This window comes from Microchirus variegatus (genome assembly GCF_963457635.1).
Source record: "Microchirus variegatus genome assembly, chromosome: 14".
Lineage (NCBI taxonomy): Eukaryota > Metazoa > Chordata > Actinopteri > Pleuronectiformes > Soleidae > Microchirus > Microchirus variegatus.
The window spans coordinates 9,325,374-9,337,685 of record NC_139815.1 but is presented as its reverse complement, the minus strand read 5'-3'; the positions used below and the strand labels follow the sequence as shown (position 1 = coordinate 9,337,685).

At 40.5% G+C, this 12,312-nt stretch overlaps 1 protein-coding gene across 1 annotated transcript in view; it reads left to right on the top strand.

The window, feature by feature from the left end:
- The window catches only part of tspan4a (tetraspanin 4a), a gene marked incomplete at both ends in the record, with an annotated part of 111,667 nt that overhangs the window by 54,400 nt on the left and 44,955 nt on the right, over positions 1–12,312 (top strand). Inside the window, one exon of the mRNA XM_083900954.1 lies at positions 6,351–6,542. Coding sequence (XP_083757080.1) covers positions 6,351–6,542 — 192 coding nt within the window. The remainder of the gene's footprint in view (positions 1–6,350; positions 6,543–12,312) is intronic.

The window sequence follows — 12,312 nt, the reverse complement described above, 5'->3', positions numbered from 1 at the left end:
CTAACCCTAACCCTTAACCAAATCCCCAACTCCCAACAAGCCCTGATGTCGCCTCTATCTGAGTTTTGGAGAGGACCTGCTTACATTGTCATTCAAAAGTGACCCATGTCTGATGTCCGCATTGATATTGGTTAACACCTGGGGAAATGAATCACAGGGAGGGTGTGGCAACAGAGCAGAAAGTGTTTATTAGACTGAAATGGAAGTGAAAGTGGGCCACCTGGTTGCAGCAAGAAGTCCTGGGTTCGAGTTGGAACAAGGGCCTTTTTGCATGGAGTTTGCATGTTCTCTGCATGGGTTTTCTCTGGGTTCCAGGTGTGAGAGTGTGAGTGAATGGTTATTTGTCTCTATTTGTGGCTCTGTGATGGACTGGCGATCTGTCCAGGGTGTACCCCGGCTATCGGCCTATGTCAGCTGAGATAGGCACAGCACGCCCCGCGGCCCTCTGGTGGAGGATAAAAGCGGTAGATAATGGAGGGGGATTAGGTAAATTGGTCACTCTAAATTGACTGTAGGAGTGAGAGTGAATGGTTGTTTGACTCTATATGTGGTCCTGCAATGGACTGGCTATCTGTCCAGGGTGTACCCCGCCTATCGCCCCATTGTCAGCTGAGATAGGCACCCCCTCCTGTGGAGGATAAAGTGGTAGGAAATTGATGGACGTGAAAGTGGTGTTAGGATCAAATTTAGAAATCCTTGCCCCAAAGGCTTTAAAGGATGAAACCACAGCATGAGTCCATTGGTTTGAGCCCTCACCCTTCATTGCACAAGTTGAAAGAGAGTCATGTGATCATATGTGACCGTTTTCACAGCATTGACAGAGTAATATCTGATCCCTCCACTTACTTTTCTGACTGATTTCCACATATGAATGAGGCATGAATCTTATCCGACAATATGGAATATATCAGAATTGGGTCACTTGCACCATGCAGTGTAAATGCAGCCTAAATGTTGTGAGGTCCAGTAAGGTCAAAATGTCGTCACAAAGAGAGGTTTGCATCAAAACTTGTCCACCAACAGCTGCGCAGGAATACAAAGAAAATCAATTAAAATTCTCTTGCAGACTGTCCTTCAGCGTGGCCTCTGTGGTTCGGGTGAAAGCAACATCTAGGCAGCAGTTATGTGTCATTCCTCACAAGCATCATGTAAAGTGTGGTTTTTGAACAGAAATGGATATGTAAAGAAGAAAAAAACCTGTGTGAGTATGTCTTCAGCTTTTTTCCCCCCACTGCTTTCTTAAATCAAATATATTACAAACGTCATAGGGATATTAAGTATAGGGTATATTAAAAACCAGCAGCCCTCATCAGCAGGCTGTTACCATGAGAGCAGATTTACGGAGCAGGATTCATTCTCCTGAGACAAACAGAATACATGACTCCAACATCAAAGTGTCACGAGTGCAATAATTCATGAGACTTGTGGCGTCAAACTAACATTCTTTCGTGTAGTATCATGAAAACTTTATATTTTGTTACTAATGACTGGCCACAAGAGTTTCACATTTTATTCATACAGTATGAGTAGTCTAATTATGACCTTAATCTCACTCATAAAATGATATGATATATTTCTGGCCCGTGGTCTACACGGGGCGCTTGAGATCAGAGCACCAATATTCACATACCGTGAATATAGATATTAAAATATTCACCTGTATAATACACCACATGCCCAGGAGTCAAGAACATAGGAGTACGATATTTTTTAGTGGGGAAATTATTCACAGGGAGATGTTGGAGTGGAGCAGAAACATCTCCTCTGTGTTGAACCCATTTTCTGATGTGTGTGATGCAGTGGGTGAAGTTTAATTAAGGAGGCAAATAAAAAATGGAACCCATAATCTGCACCTTCTATCACTGGCTCTGCTTCAAACATACAAACCACCGCCACTCTACGACTGTGAGAGGAGACACTTCAGATGGCTGTATCATTCTAAATACTGTAAATCTGTGTGACTGTGTGATTTTGGCAGTGAGTTTTGATAAATTGACAAATTCCAACCGAGACAGAAACCAAAGTTGTGATCGAGTCCAACACATTTGGGAAACTGTGAATTCTACAGAGCACATAACACTCTGACAATTTGATGATGACAAGATGAGTCAACAGAAATTTGTAGTCGTGGTTTATTTCATTGTATTTGAAACGCACTGGATTTTTTGCTTTATTCTTTATCATTAATAAAATACTGTTTATTACCTGATAATAAACAGTATTTTGATTATGACACATTGTGGAATAAATATGTGTATTTTCACCTTTTTTTCAAGTTTTTTAGTTAAGAGAGTAAAATAATGATTAACAATAAAATACACACTCCACAACTTGTATGCAACATGATGTCTGTAAAAACACCACACCATTAACCTGGCTTAATTTACTATTCATTATCAGTTAATACATTATTTATTATTATGCCCACGAATAAAAACATGTTTCTTATCCAAATACACCACAGAGAAGTGGGTTATGGGTAACCACAGGTTGCAAACACCATCTCAATGAGGAATTGTGTCGATCTGCAAGCCGATTTTTCCAATTCTTGCCAGAAGGCATGGTTTAATAAGGATAAGATTTTTATGCAGATTTTATAAGGTTAAAAATCAGCCACATTGAAACAAACTTGCAGTCACTATGCAAATGTCATACATTTAAATATGTCTTAACTGATGCAGCCTCTGAGAGAACAGAAACACTCTTCAACCTATATAGTACCACAGTCTCTTAGAAATGATATTTACAACTTAGCAGAAACAGCAGATACGTGGTGCAGGAGATGCAATCAGTGGCTGTCCAACAAAAGAGCTTTGGTTAAGTAGAGAAGGCTGTAGTTTATGGTAAATATAAATAAACATGATGTGTCGGAAGTCACTGCGAGAACATTTTCTGTGTTGTAGCAGGTCACGATCTTTCTCTGTAGCCTCAACAAAGAGCCGCGTGAGCCTGAACACAACCATAAAACTGTTAAATAATGTGGCAGTCACTAAGTGAAAATTATAGGCGAGTGTAGATGTGGCTCAGGAGGCAGAGTCTGCCTAGTTCCAAGATGATTGAGATTTACAGACAACAGAACAGATGTATGTGCGGTTTCATGAGTCCAGTGGGGAAAAAAAGGTATGTGCACATCTTAAAGCTCCCATAGAGTGGTCCTAGTTGCTGTAAATGATCCGATAGAAATCTCTCCTCACTGAAGCTCTCTTCTGCGGGACAATGTAGGCAACCGGATGTGCCCGGACTAGTGCCCGGAGCAGGAGGATCCGCTGTTCAGGAGAAATGCTGTTTACGTAACCAGAACAGGTTTTTCTCATTGAGCCTGAGATTAGATTACAACACAGCGTTCTCGTTAATTGGTACTTCCGTTCTATGGGAGCTTTAAAGGGACACTGCGTAGTATTTATGGGTTTATATTACCCACAATCCACTTTTTTATACATATTATGTGCTCCTGCATTGTCTAGTCACTGTATAATAGTTTTTGTTTCATTTTCGTAGTGTTTCAAAAAGTCATGTAAAATAACATGGTCGCGGGCCGATGTTGCATAGCCACTGTTAGCAGCGAGACGCCATGTTTCTACTGGTGTCTGTAAGGACAAACGCGAGAGAACAAATCAAGCGTCACTTTACTTGTAGCGGAAGTCCCGCCTCCACTCTCTCCGTTTCATCTGCTACGGCCGCGGTGGCTCGCCCTCTCCCTCTCCCTCAGACAGCTCTACCGTGGCCATGAAGAGCTGTCCCTCATCCTCGCCTTCTCCCTCTTGTTGTCTGAATAAATACTAGAACCTCATCTGCGACGAGGACGACATTTGACCGACTGAGGATACCGTAGTGCTCAGGGAAGGGAGGGGGTGAGCAGAGCAGCAGTTTGTTGTTGTAAATTTCAGCCTCTCCTCTAGATGTCACTATAAACTACTTACTTCACCTTTAATGCATACAGTATATGAAGTACACAATGAATCTGTGAATATTCCTGGCATCTGGAGCCAAATGTCACAAGGAATGTGAATCCATACACGATTGTTTTTTGTTCATGTCGGAGTAAAGCCTTGAATAACATATGCATAGCAGCTTTAGGAAAAGCTGTTATGCTTCCACCTTCCTTCCATCAGCTGTGATGTAAAATGCATCGCTCTGTGTTGTATATTGAGGAACACAGCGAGTCATGTGGCGCTGACAAGGCTTCATTGAAATCAATTGACAACGGTTTGAATGTTTGATGAGTGAGTGTTTATGTTGAGAAGTTACACACTGCAGCTTTAAGGACAAACGTGTCCTGCTTGACTGGAGAATGTAAACTGTATCCACGTTGTCATATTATCAGTGCTGAGATTCACTGCCTCTTGTTCTCAGCATTACCATTTACCCATTACCCCTCCGGTCTGTTTTTCATATACCAGTCTTCTATATGAAATATTCACGTCATAAAAAAGTAAATACCAGTTTTGGGTATAAACTGGTCACCACCCAGCACTACTCTGGGGGCATAATGAGGAGCTGTTGAGAGCAACAGTGACCCATTCTGCAGAAATCTCCTCTCTGCCTGAGTGAACAGTGCCCCACATGAGTGCTCTTTTTTCATTTTTGCCTTACCCTACTTTTAGTTGAAGAGCTCATTAAATAAGATTTTGTGTTAAAACCGAAAATAGAAAGAAAAATGCATGTGTATTATAATCATGCATTTAGCCCTGCAAGTCTTATTGCTTTTGAGAATTTGAGAAAGTAACTGTAGAGTCAGATAATGAACATTTGTCTGCAGATGCAGTAAAAAAGATCCTGCATCATACATGTGCAACTGCCCTTTTCTGTAACTAGCAACAGCTTCAGAAATAACAATGTTATTATAATAATTCTAATAATAATTCATGTCTGGGCCTATTTATGACACCAGAGAGTATGTTGTCACTGATTACTGTTGATTCCTCATCTTTTTTTCATTATTGAACCAAAATTAAAGTGACTTTAAAGGAAGAGTTTAACATTTTCCTTTATAAATAAATAAACTGTTATCACTTTTGCGTAGGGGAGTCCAACTGCAGGGGTCATTTAGTCTCTTCTGTAATGTCATAGTAGTAATGTTTTGTATAATTATGTCACAGTAAATAAAGACTAATATTCACCATTCTGCAAAATAAATAAATATAACATGTTTTTGTCGTACTGGGGGAACTTTGTGTGTTTGTCGCTATCCGATAAAACAGCAGTCTGTCAGGTTAGCTTAGCAGACTGGGATTCTGTAGAAAACCTTGGGTTAGGGTTAGGGTTAACTGTCCCACTTTTATATTCAGAAACATTGAATCTATTTGGCTGACCTTCCTGTGTGAGCAACAGTTAGATATTGAAAGTGAGTGTGTCTGCAGCAGCAGCATCAGCATCAGTGCAAAAATGATCACATGAAGAACATTATATGTATAATATCCATCAACAAGTGTATGACAGGGTTTCCGCGGGGTCTTAAAAAGCATAAAAAAATACTCACAATTCCATGAGGTATTACATTGTCCATACAGTTTGACTGCAAAATGTATGCATGAATGTATTTATTTTCCTCCTCACATTTCTTAAAAACAACGATGCACAGCCATTCTCGCCCTGCAAGATTGGCTTGTGGCCGCACGACACCGAACGTGCTCCTCTTGCCGCGAAACAATAACAGAAAACACCTGAAATTGTGCTCTATAGATTTAATTGCAAACTAAAAGTGTTCTGTAAGTTAAATTTCAATTTTGTGGTTAAAGTTAGTTAAGTTAGAAAGGTATTGACTTTAACTCCAGGGTTCCTGCATATACCCTGTATGAGAGAAAGTGAGCCAGACTTGGCTGAAGGTTTTGGTCTTGCTTCCCTGTCCAGGGGAAAATTATCCACATCAGAATATGTGTCTGTCAAATGTCTGCTTTCAGCCATCTATATTTCAATGTGTATTCAGTGGTCGAGACATTCTGCAGAGGGCTATTGAGGTTTGGGAACATTTGTTTTCAAGGAGCTCTGGTGGCAACCTGGCTGTCAAAGTGTTATGAGCTGTGTTACGACCAAAACACCCGCCCAAAACATAAACATGGTTTGTGGCCCGGATTAAAAATTGTCAATAAAGTGACTCCATTGGTATCAGTTTAATAGGTGTCCTTAATTGGTGATGACACATCATGTTCATTTTATGAAACAATACATTTCTGACCCCTTTAGGTGTCTGCATGATGTCATTTTTTTAATGCTATGGACTTCTTTGAATGCGTCAGTGGATTGTGAAATAACGCAAACAATTTTATGCACCAGCAGCATGTTCGTCTGTGTGTGGTTTAAAGTGTGTTATTAAACTGACAGCTTGACGCCTCCCTGTGTTTCCTCCGCAGCTGGGAGGATGTGGTATACTCGGGGTGGGGGTCTGGCTCTCAGTGACCCAGGGAAGCTTTGCTACCCTATCATCATCCCTTCCGTCCCTGTCAGCAGCCAACCTGCTCATTGCCGTCGGGACCATCATCATGGTGATCGGCTGTCTGGGCTGTGTGGGCGCTGTCAAAGAGAGCCGTCCTCTGCTGCTGACGGTAAGTCATTCATCAAGATGGTTTTTGATGCTCTGGTTGACTTTAAACACAAGGGCGATATTACATTTTGGTTGATAGAACAGGTAGCATCCGTAAAACAATAAGCTCTGGGAATCGGCAGGTGATGTAAGATGCAGGGAATTCAATCTGTCCTTTTCATGACAAGCATTTACATTCAGTCTTGCATAAAGCTGCCACCTCAGGGAGAACACACAAAAAAACATTTGAGATATGTAGGCACAAGTGTTGAATATTATTATAGCTTTAAAAACAAGCACTAGATCAGCACTGATGGAGATTTAAAAGTTACCGATGATGCAGTTTGAGTGATATGGTGCACGTTCAACAATGTATTTCAACTTGTCAGGTGTGTTGTTCACACAAAAAAAAGGTGACATCTTGTGTGAGACTGAAGGCTGGTAACAACACTGGTGAAGCCTCACAGACATGAAGGACACTACTCAGAATAGTATAGGAGATATATGTAAAATATGTACTTCAGTGACCTTAGGCATTTAATACGCTTACTGCAGTCACTATCAAACCACTGTACACACTCTTAATGCAGAGAGAAGAGAGAGATGTATCAGAATCCCTAACACTCTTAGAAATAAGGGTTCCAAAGGGGTCCTTCTACAAGGGCTGAGGTTCTACCTGGAACCATTTGCAAGAAAGAATGGGTTTTTCAAGGGTTCTTGGTAACACTAATGGTTCCAGTAAGAACCATTTTGATCCTGAGAACCCTTTAAAACTTTCCTGAATAAAGGTTTTCAAAAGGGTTCTTGGTGGAACATTTATAAAAAGGTTCTACCTTGAACCAAAATGGGTTCTCCCATGAGGACAAGAATCGTATATGGTTCTATCTAGCACTTTTATTTCTAAGAGTGTAGAAGAAGTGTCTGAAACTCAGAAACATGGACCTTCTGCACCTAGCGTTACCCCACTGGGCGCATTACGGCAGCGGCGCGGAGCCTTGGGAGCCGGCGGTATTCACGGAAGATCGCGCAATAATCTCGAACGGACGCGAGTTCGCGAGATCCAGCGATAGACTGTGTGTATAAAGTAAACAACAACACAGCTTCTTTTCATTCTCCGACGTGGATGAACTGTTGATCTGGTGTCATAAATGATTTTATGTTTCTCCACTTCAACAATCAGTCTCTCGTCGTACATTATGACTCTCCGAGACGCTCTGATTAATTGACTGTTGACCTGGCAGCACCGGTCACAACGTAATGTTGATGTGAAGTTGTGACAGGTTATATGACCTGCGTATTGTGTTTTATTTTGAAAGGGGGGTGGAAATGTTTTACTTTGATTCCGTGTCGCTTTTCCTGTCTGGTGCGAACTGCTTCGTTGAAATTTATGAGGTTCAGCAGCGGCAACGGAAAAAATAGAACTGATTCCTATCGATAGCGCCGCGGCGCGGTGAGCCGCTTCTGGGACGCTGCTGAGACGCACCGCAGCGCGTCTGGTGGAAATGCTCTCATTGATTAGAATGGAAGCGATTTGCAACAGCGACCGCGCCGCTGCCGTTCCGCGGCCGTTCCGCGTCCAGTGGAAATCCAGGGTTACACTGTGTTCATGCACACACATATGCAGTACTGTTTTATTTTCACTGTCCCAGCATCTGTTTTATTTGTGTAAGTATAGAACATATTTGGTTAATTGTATGTGTGAAGGTTGGGAGTTAACGTTTGTCTGCTCTGCATCACAATTATCACATGATGAGAGGAGATGACGAGGCAACACTATCAGACTGTAAAAACATGAACTATACTTCTGTATGACAGGCAGGGAGAGAGAGATTGCTGCCTTGGCTGAAGCTTTCTATTTTGCTTCCCTGCCCCGAAAAAAAATTATCTCCAGAATATTGTATTGCTTATTTGTGTTTAACTCTCTCCTCTCTGCTGCATGTGGTGAAGTTCAAGCTGGGTTATTGGGTGGTTAGTGAGTGGCTCATTAGACCAGAACACCAAACCATAAAATTAACAGAGTTTGAAATTGTATTAGTGAAGCCAGTGTTTCAGCTTAACATATTTCCTGTAGCTCTGATGACATAACATGGTCATGTAGCTCCTTTAAGCTTAAAAAGTACGATGAGCTTTTCTTTTACATTTTTAAAGAAAACTCTTCCCCTAACCCTAACAGATTGATAATTATTTTGTTAATGTTTTGTTTATTTAAATTAGATCCAATGCAGATATCCCACCACAACTCCTGATGGCCATAAACACAGCTAAATAACCTCCATTACATTACATTAAGGGACATTTAAAACATGTTTTCTTTTCCAGCTGTGTTTTTTTTTGCCGCAATGATACTTTTGTGGAATTGTTTATTCACAGAAAACCCTCTTTATTCTATTAATTCATTTACGTTAATGCTGCCGGCTGCCACACAAATGAAAATCAACGTTTTAACCTTGACAACATACATTATTCATATTTTTTTTGAATGCATAAGTGAAATAAGCCAACACCATACCTTAGTATTATCAGCTTTCAAGTTGGGTCTTTTCATATTGTTTTTGCTTTTCCTTCTTTCTAAACTATGGGCATCAGAGAAGAAACAAAGATGCGGTAATTTACTTTGGTGTCAAAAGCTGGGAATCAAGACAAAGGTCAATGTTATCTTATACCGTGGTGTACCAATTTGTTGTTAAAAAATAAAATCATTACTATTCAGATTAAATCGAAGGTGATGTACAATGTATGTGTGAATTACACCTATAATACCATGGAATGAGTGTGGATAGAGGTGGGCTAATTTGCACACATGAATATGCAAATGAACCCCTACGTCATAGATTCATGGCTCCATGAATACCAAATCAGGCAAAGGTATAGAATATTCAAGCCATTTTAAGCTCACAAAGGCCTTGATTTTTCAATGCAATTGATTTCATGCAGACACTTATGACACAGGTATGACAACAGAATACAAACACAGAGGCCATTATGTTACAAAGGAAAATTACTTTACATTTGTCCATCTACTATATTAAAGCCCAGCATGTGTTATCTGAGTCACATGGACCTCAGAACTCCCTGTTGGGGGTTCATGGTGTGTTCCAGAGCCCATCCAAACAAATGGGATGTGGGACTTATTCTACCTGAATTGTACTAGCTCCTACTTCAAAGCGTTCCAGGTAATTGATGGACGATTGCGGCACTTTCGCTTTATGTTTGAAGAGGCATTTTGACTGTCAGCAATTCAGTCTACTTATGTGCACAAGCGAGCCGTACATGTAAAAGCGATACATATCGATGTGTAACACCATGAGTATACTTTTACTGTAGCCCTACATAATCTTCATGCTAAAAGATAACAATAATTACATAATTTCACGCCAAATCATGAAAAACAATTTGTGATAAAATTGCTGTGTCTAACACAACTCTACACGCAGAAAAGTAAAGTTTATAGTCTATTCATGTGACTCCATGAGCGCGGTCATTATTCTTCAACTTAATTTGGTGAAGTCAGGGTAGGTCGATCAGCCCCGACTTCGCTGGTAGGAGGTCCCACTTCAACAGGCACTTCCAACTGGTTTGGATGGGCTCTGGAACGCACCATAACACTGCTGTTGTTGGTCGTGTGAGCAATGACACATTTAATGACAATGACCTACAAACGGAAAGAATGGTGTATCACTTACATGACACCAAAAACAAGTGCAGATGGTGTTCGAATTATGAATGAATTTCAAGTTGTTTCCATATCACCAAAAAGTTGAGCCGTTTACTTGCCTGTAGTTAAAAAAAAATCACATATACTCTACTTAAGAGTACAATATCAACAACTACCAATGACTTCAAAACACAGATAAAAAAAGATGAGGGAACAGTGGAAGACTAAATGTCAAATGGACGTCAAAGGAGCTCTTGGTATTCAAAAGACAGCCTATATGTATTTTTAGAAGTTGTTTACCATGTGGATTTCTTGGCAGCAGAACTATGCAACACTGATATGCAACACTGCCATTTTGACATCAAAAATCAAACATTTTTATCTTGTCAATTATGCAGACTATGAGCTGCATGAGCATCAGTTTCAAACTGGGGTGCCTGAAGTTTTTAATTTACTTTTACACATGCCAATTTGGCAGATGCTTTATTCTTATCGAGCATAGGGACTCTTCATAACTATTTTGGGGAAGATCTCTTTGGGGAGGGTGGGGGTCGGAATTAATCATTTGAAAAGTGGCACAGCAGGAGTAAGCAATTATGAGCTCTGTGGGAAAAAGACTTAGTGTCGATCATTAGTGTGATCCGTGACATTTTCCCCACGGTGACCACACCATTTCCTCCGCTGTGTCAATATAATGACAGTGGGTGAATTACAGGTCTGCTTAAATGAGTGACAGAGCAGCCCATTTTTCATGCAGATGAGGACAGACTCTTCTCCCTTCAAATTCTTTAGAGCTAATGAGGAGGCTGATCGGTGATGAGGGATACAGAGAATAGCGACATCGCTGAGATATTTGAAGAATCACTGTAATTACTTTCTGCTCATAAGACTGTTATTGCTTTGGGCCTTTTAATTTTTAGCATCACACATCAGAGTTGCTTGTTTTCTGCAAAGACATCCCTTATTTTATGCTTCAATGCAGAGCCAGTTTCTTGCACAAGCTCTGCTTATTTTCATGTTTATTAATGATTCCAATAACAGGTGATTGTTGGAGCTTGGAACCACAGAAGACCTTTGGGCAGTTACAAAGGTCTTCTGCTTAAAAATGTCAGTCCAGCTGCTGTGCTGCAAAATATCCGATCTGTTCATTCAATGTTGGAAGGACTGACTGTGTAATGCAGGACATAGCATGGCTCAGGTTTTTAAAGTCAATCTTTACTGAAAAGCAGAAGCAGGATCGATGCACACGAAAACACAGCAAAACTTGGGAACCTAAAAAGAAGTAGAGTCAGTGAGTAAACACTAGAGAGAGAGAGAGAGAGAGAGAGAATGATGGTATGCTCAGCTGAATCTGATGAGATTAGCTGGTGAGAGGAGAACAAAGGAATCTAGACTCAGGTGTATCTAATTGCAGGGGGAGCATACAATCACAGAGGCAGGAAACAAGTAGATCTGATCGTATGAGATGATGATTATGATCCAAAATAAAACAGGAAGTGGCAGCTTTCACACCAGAAGGATTAAAAGACAAACACAGGAGTTGAAAACTTGAGAAGAAAAGTCACGATTACGAGGCACACAGTTCGGTTATGAGAACAACTGAAAATATCTTTGAAGCCATTCAACGAACACATTTTTATACGTACGCTATCATGCCATATGCTGACATTATTACAGCTGATATCTTAACCAAATTCTTATTGTGTTCAAAAATGAGAGAACGAGAGTTCTGAGAGAACGTAGTGAAGAGTTATTCTCTACAGTGGCAGAAAATGCAACACTCTGTGTTGTATGATGATGAATTATGCACTGACAATCTCCAAAAACAGACACTCACATGCCACAGAACCTGTTGTAGTAAAGAGCCCTTATCTCAGCCACAGCACACGGACACAGTCAGCAACTCTTTTAAAGAACCATGAAGAAAAAAAAACCCACTGAAATCCAACAGAAGCTTTTCATGGCTGGCTAACTCAAACTACAACTGCCATGTCTGCATCCACGCTACACTCACTTGTGGTCAATTTTCCCTGAATCTCTACATCAGAAACTTTGTTGATGCATGGAGTTTTTTTACAACTCTCTCCTCAGATACATTTTTAATGTAGGAGCAGTTTTTATTGAATTTGAGAGTGTA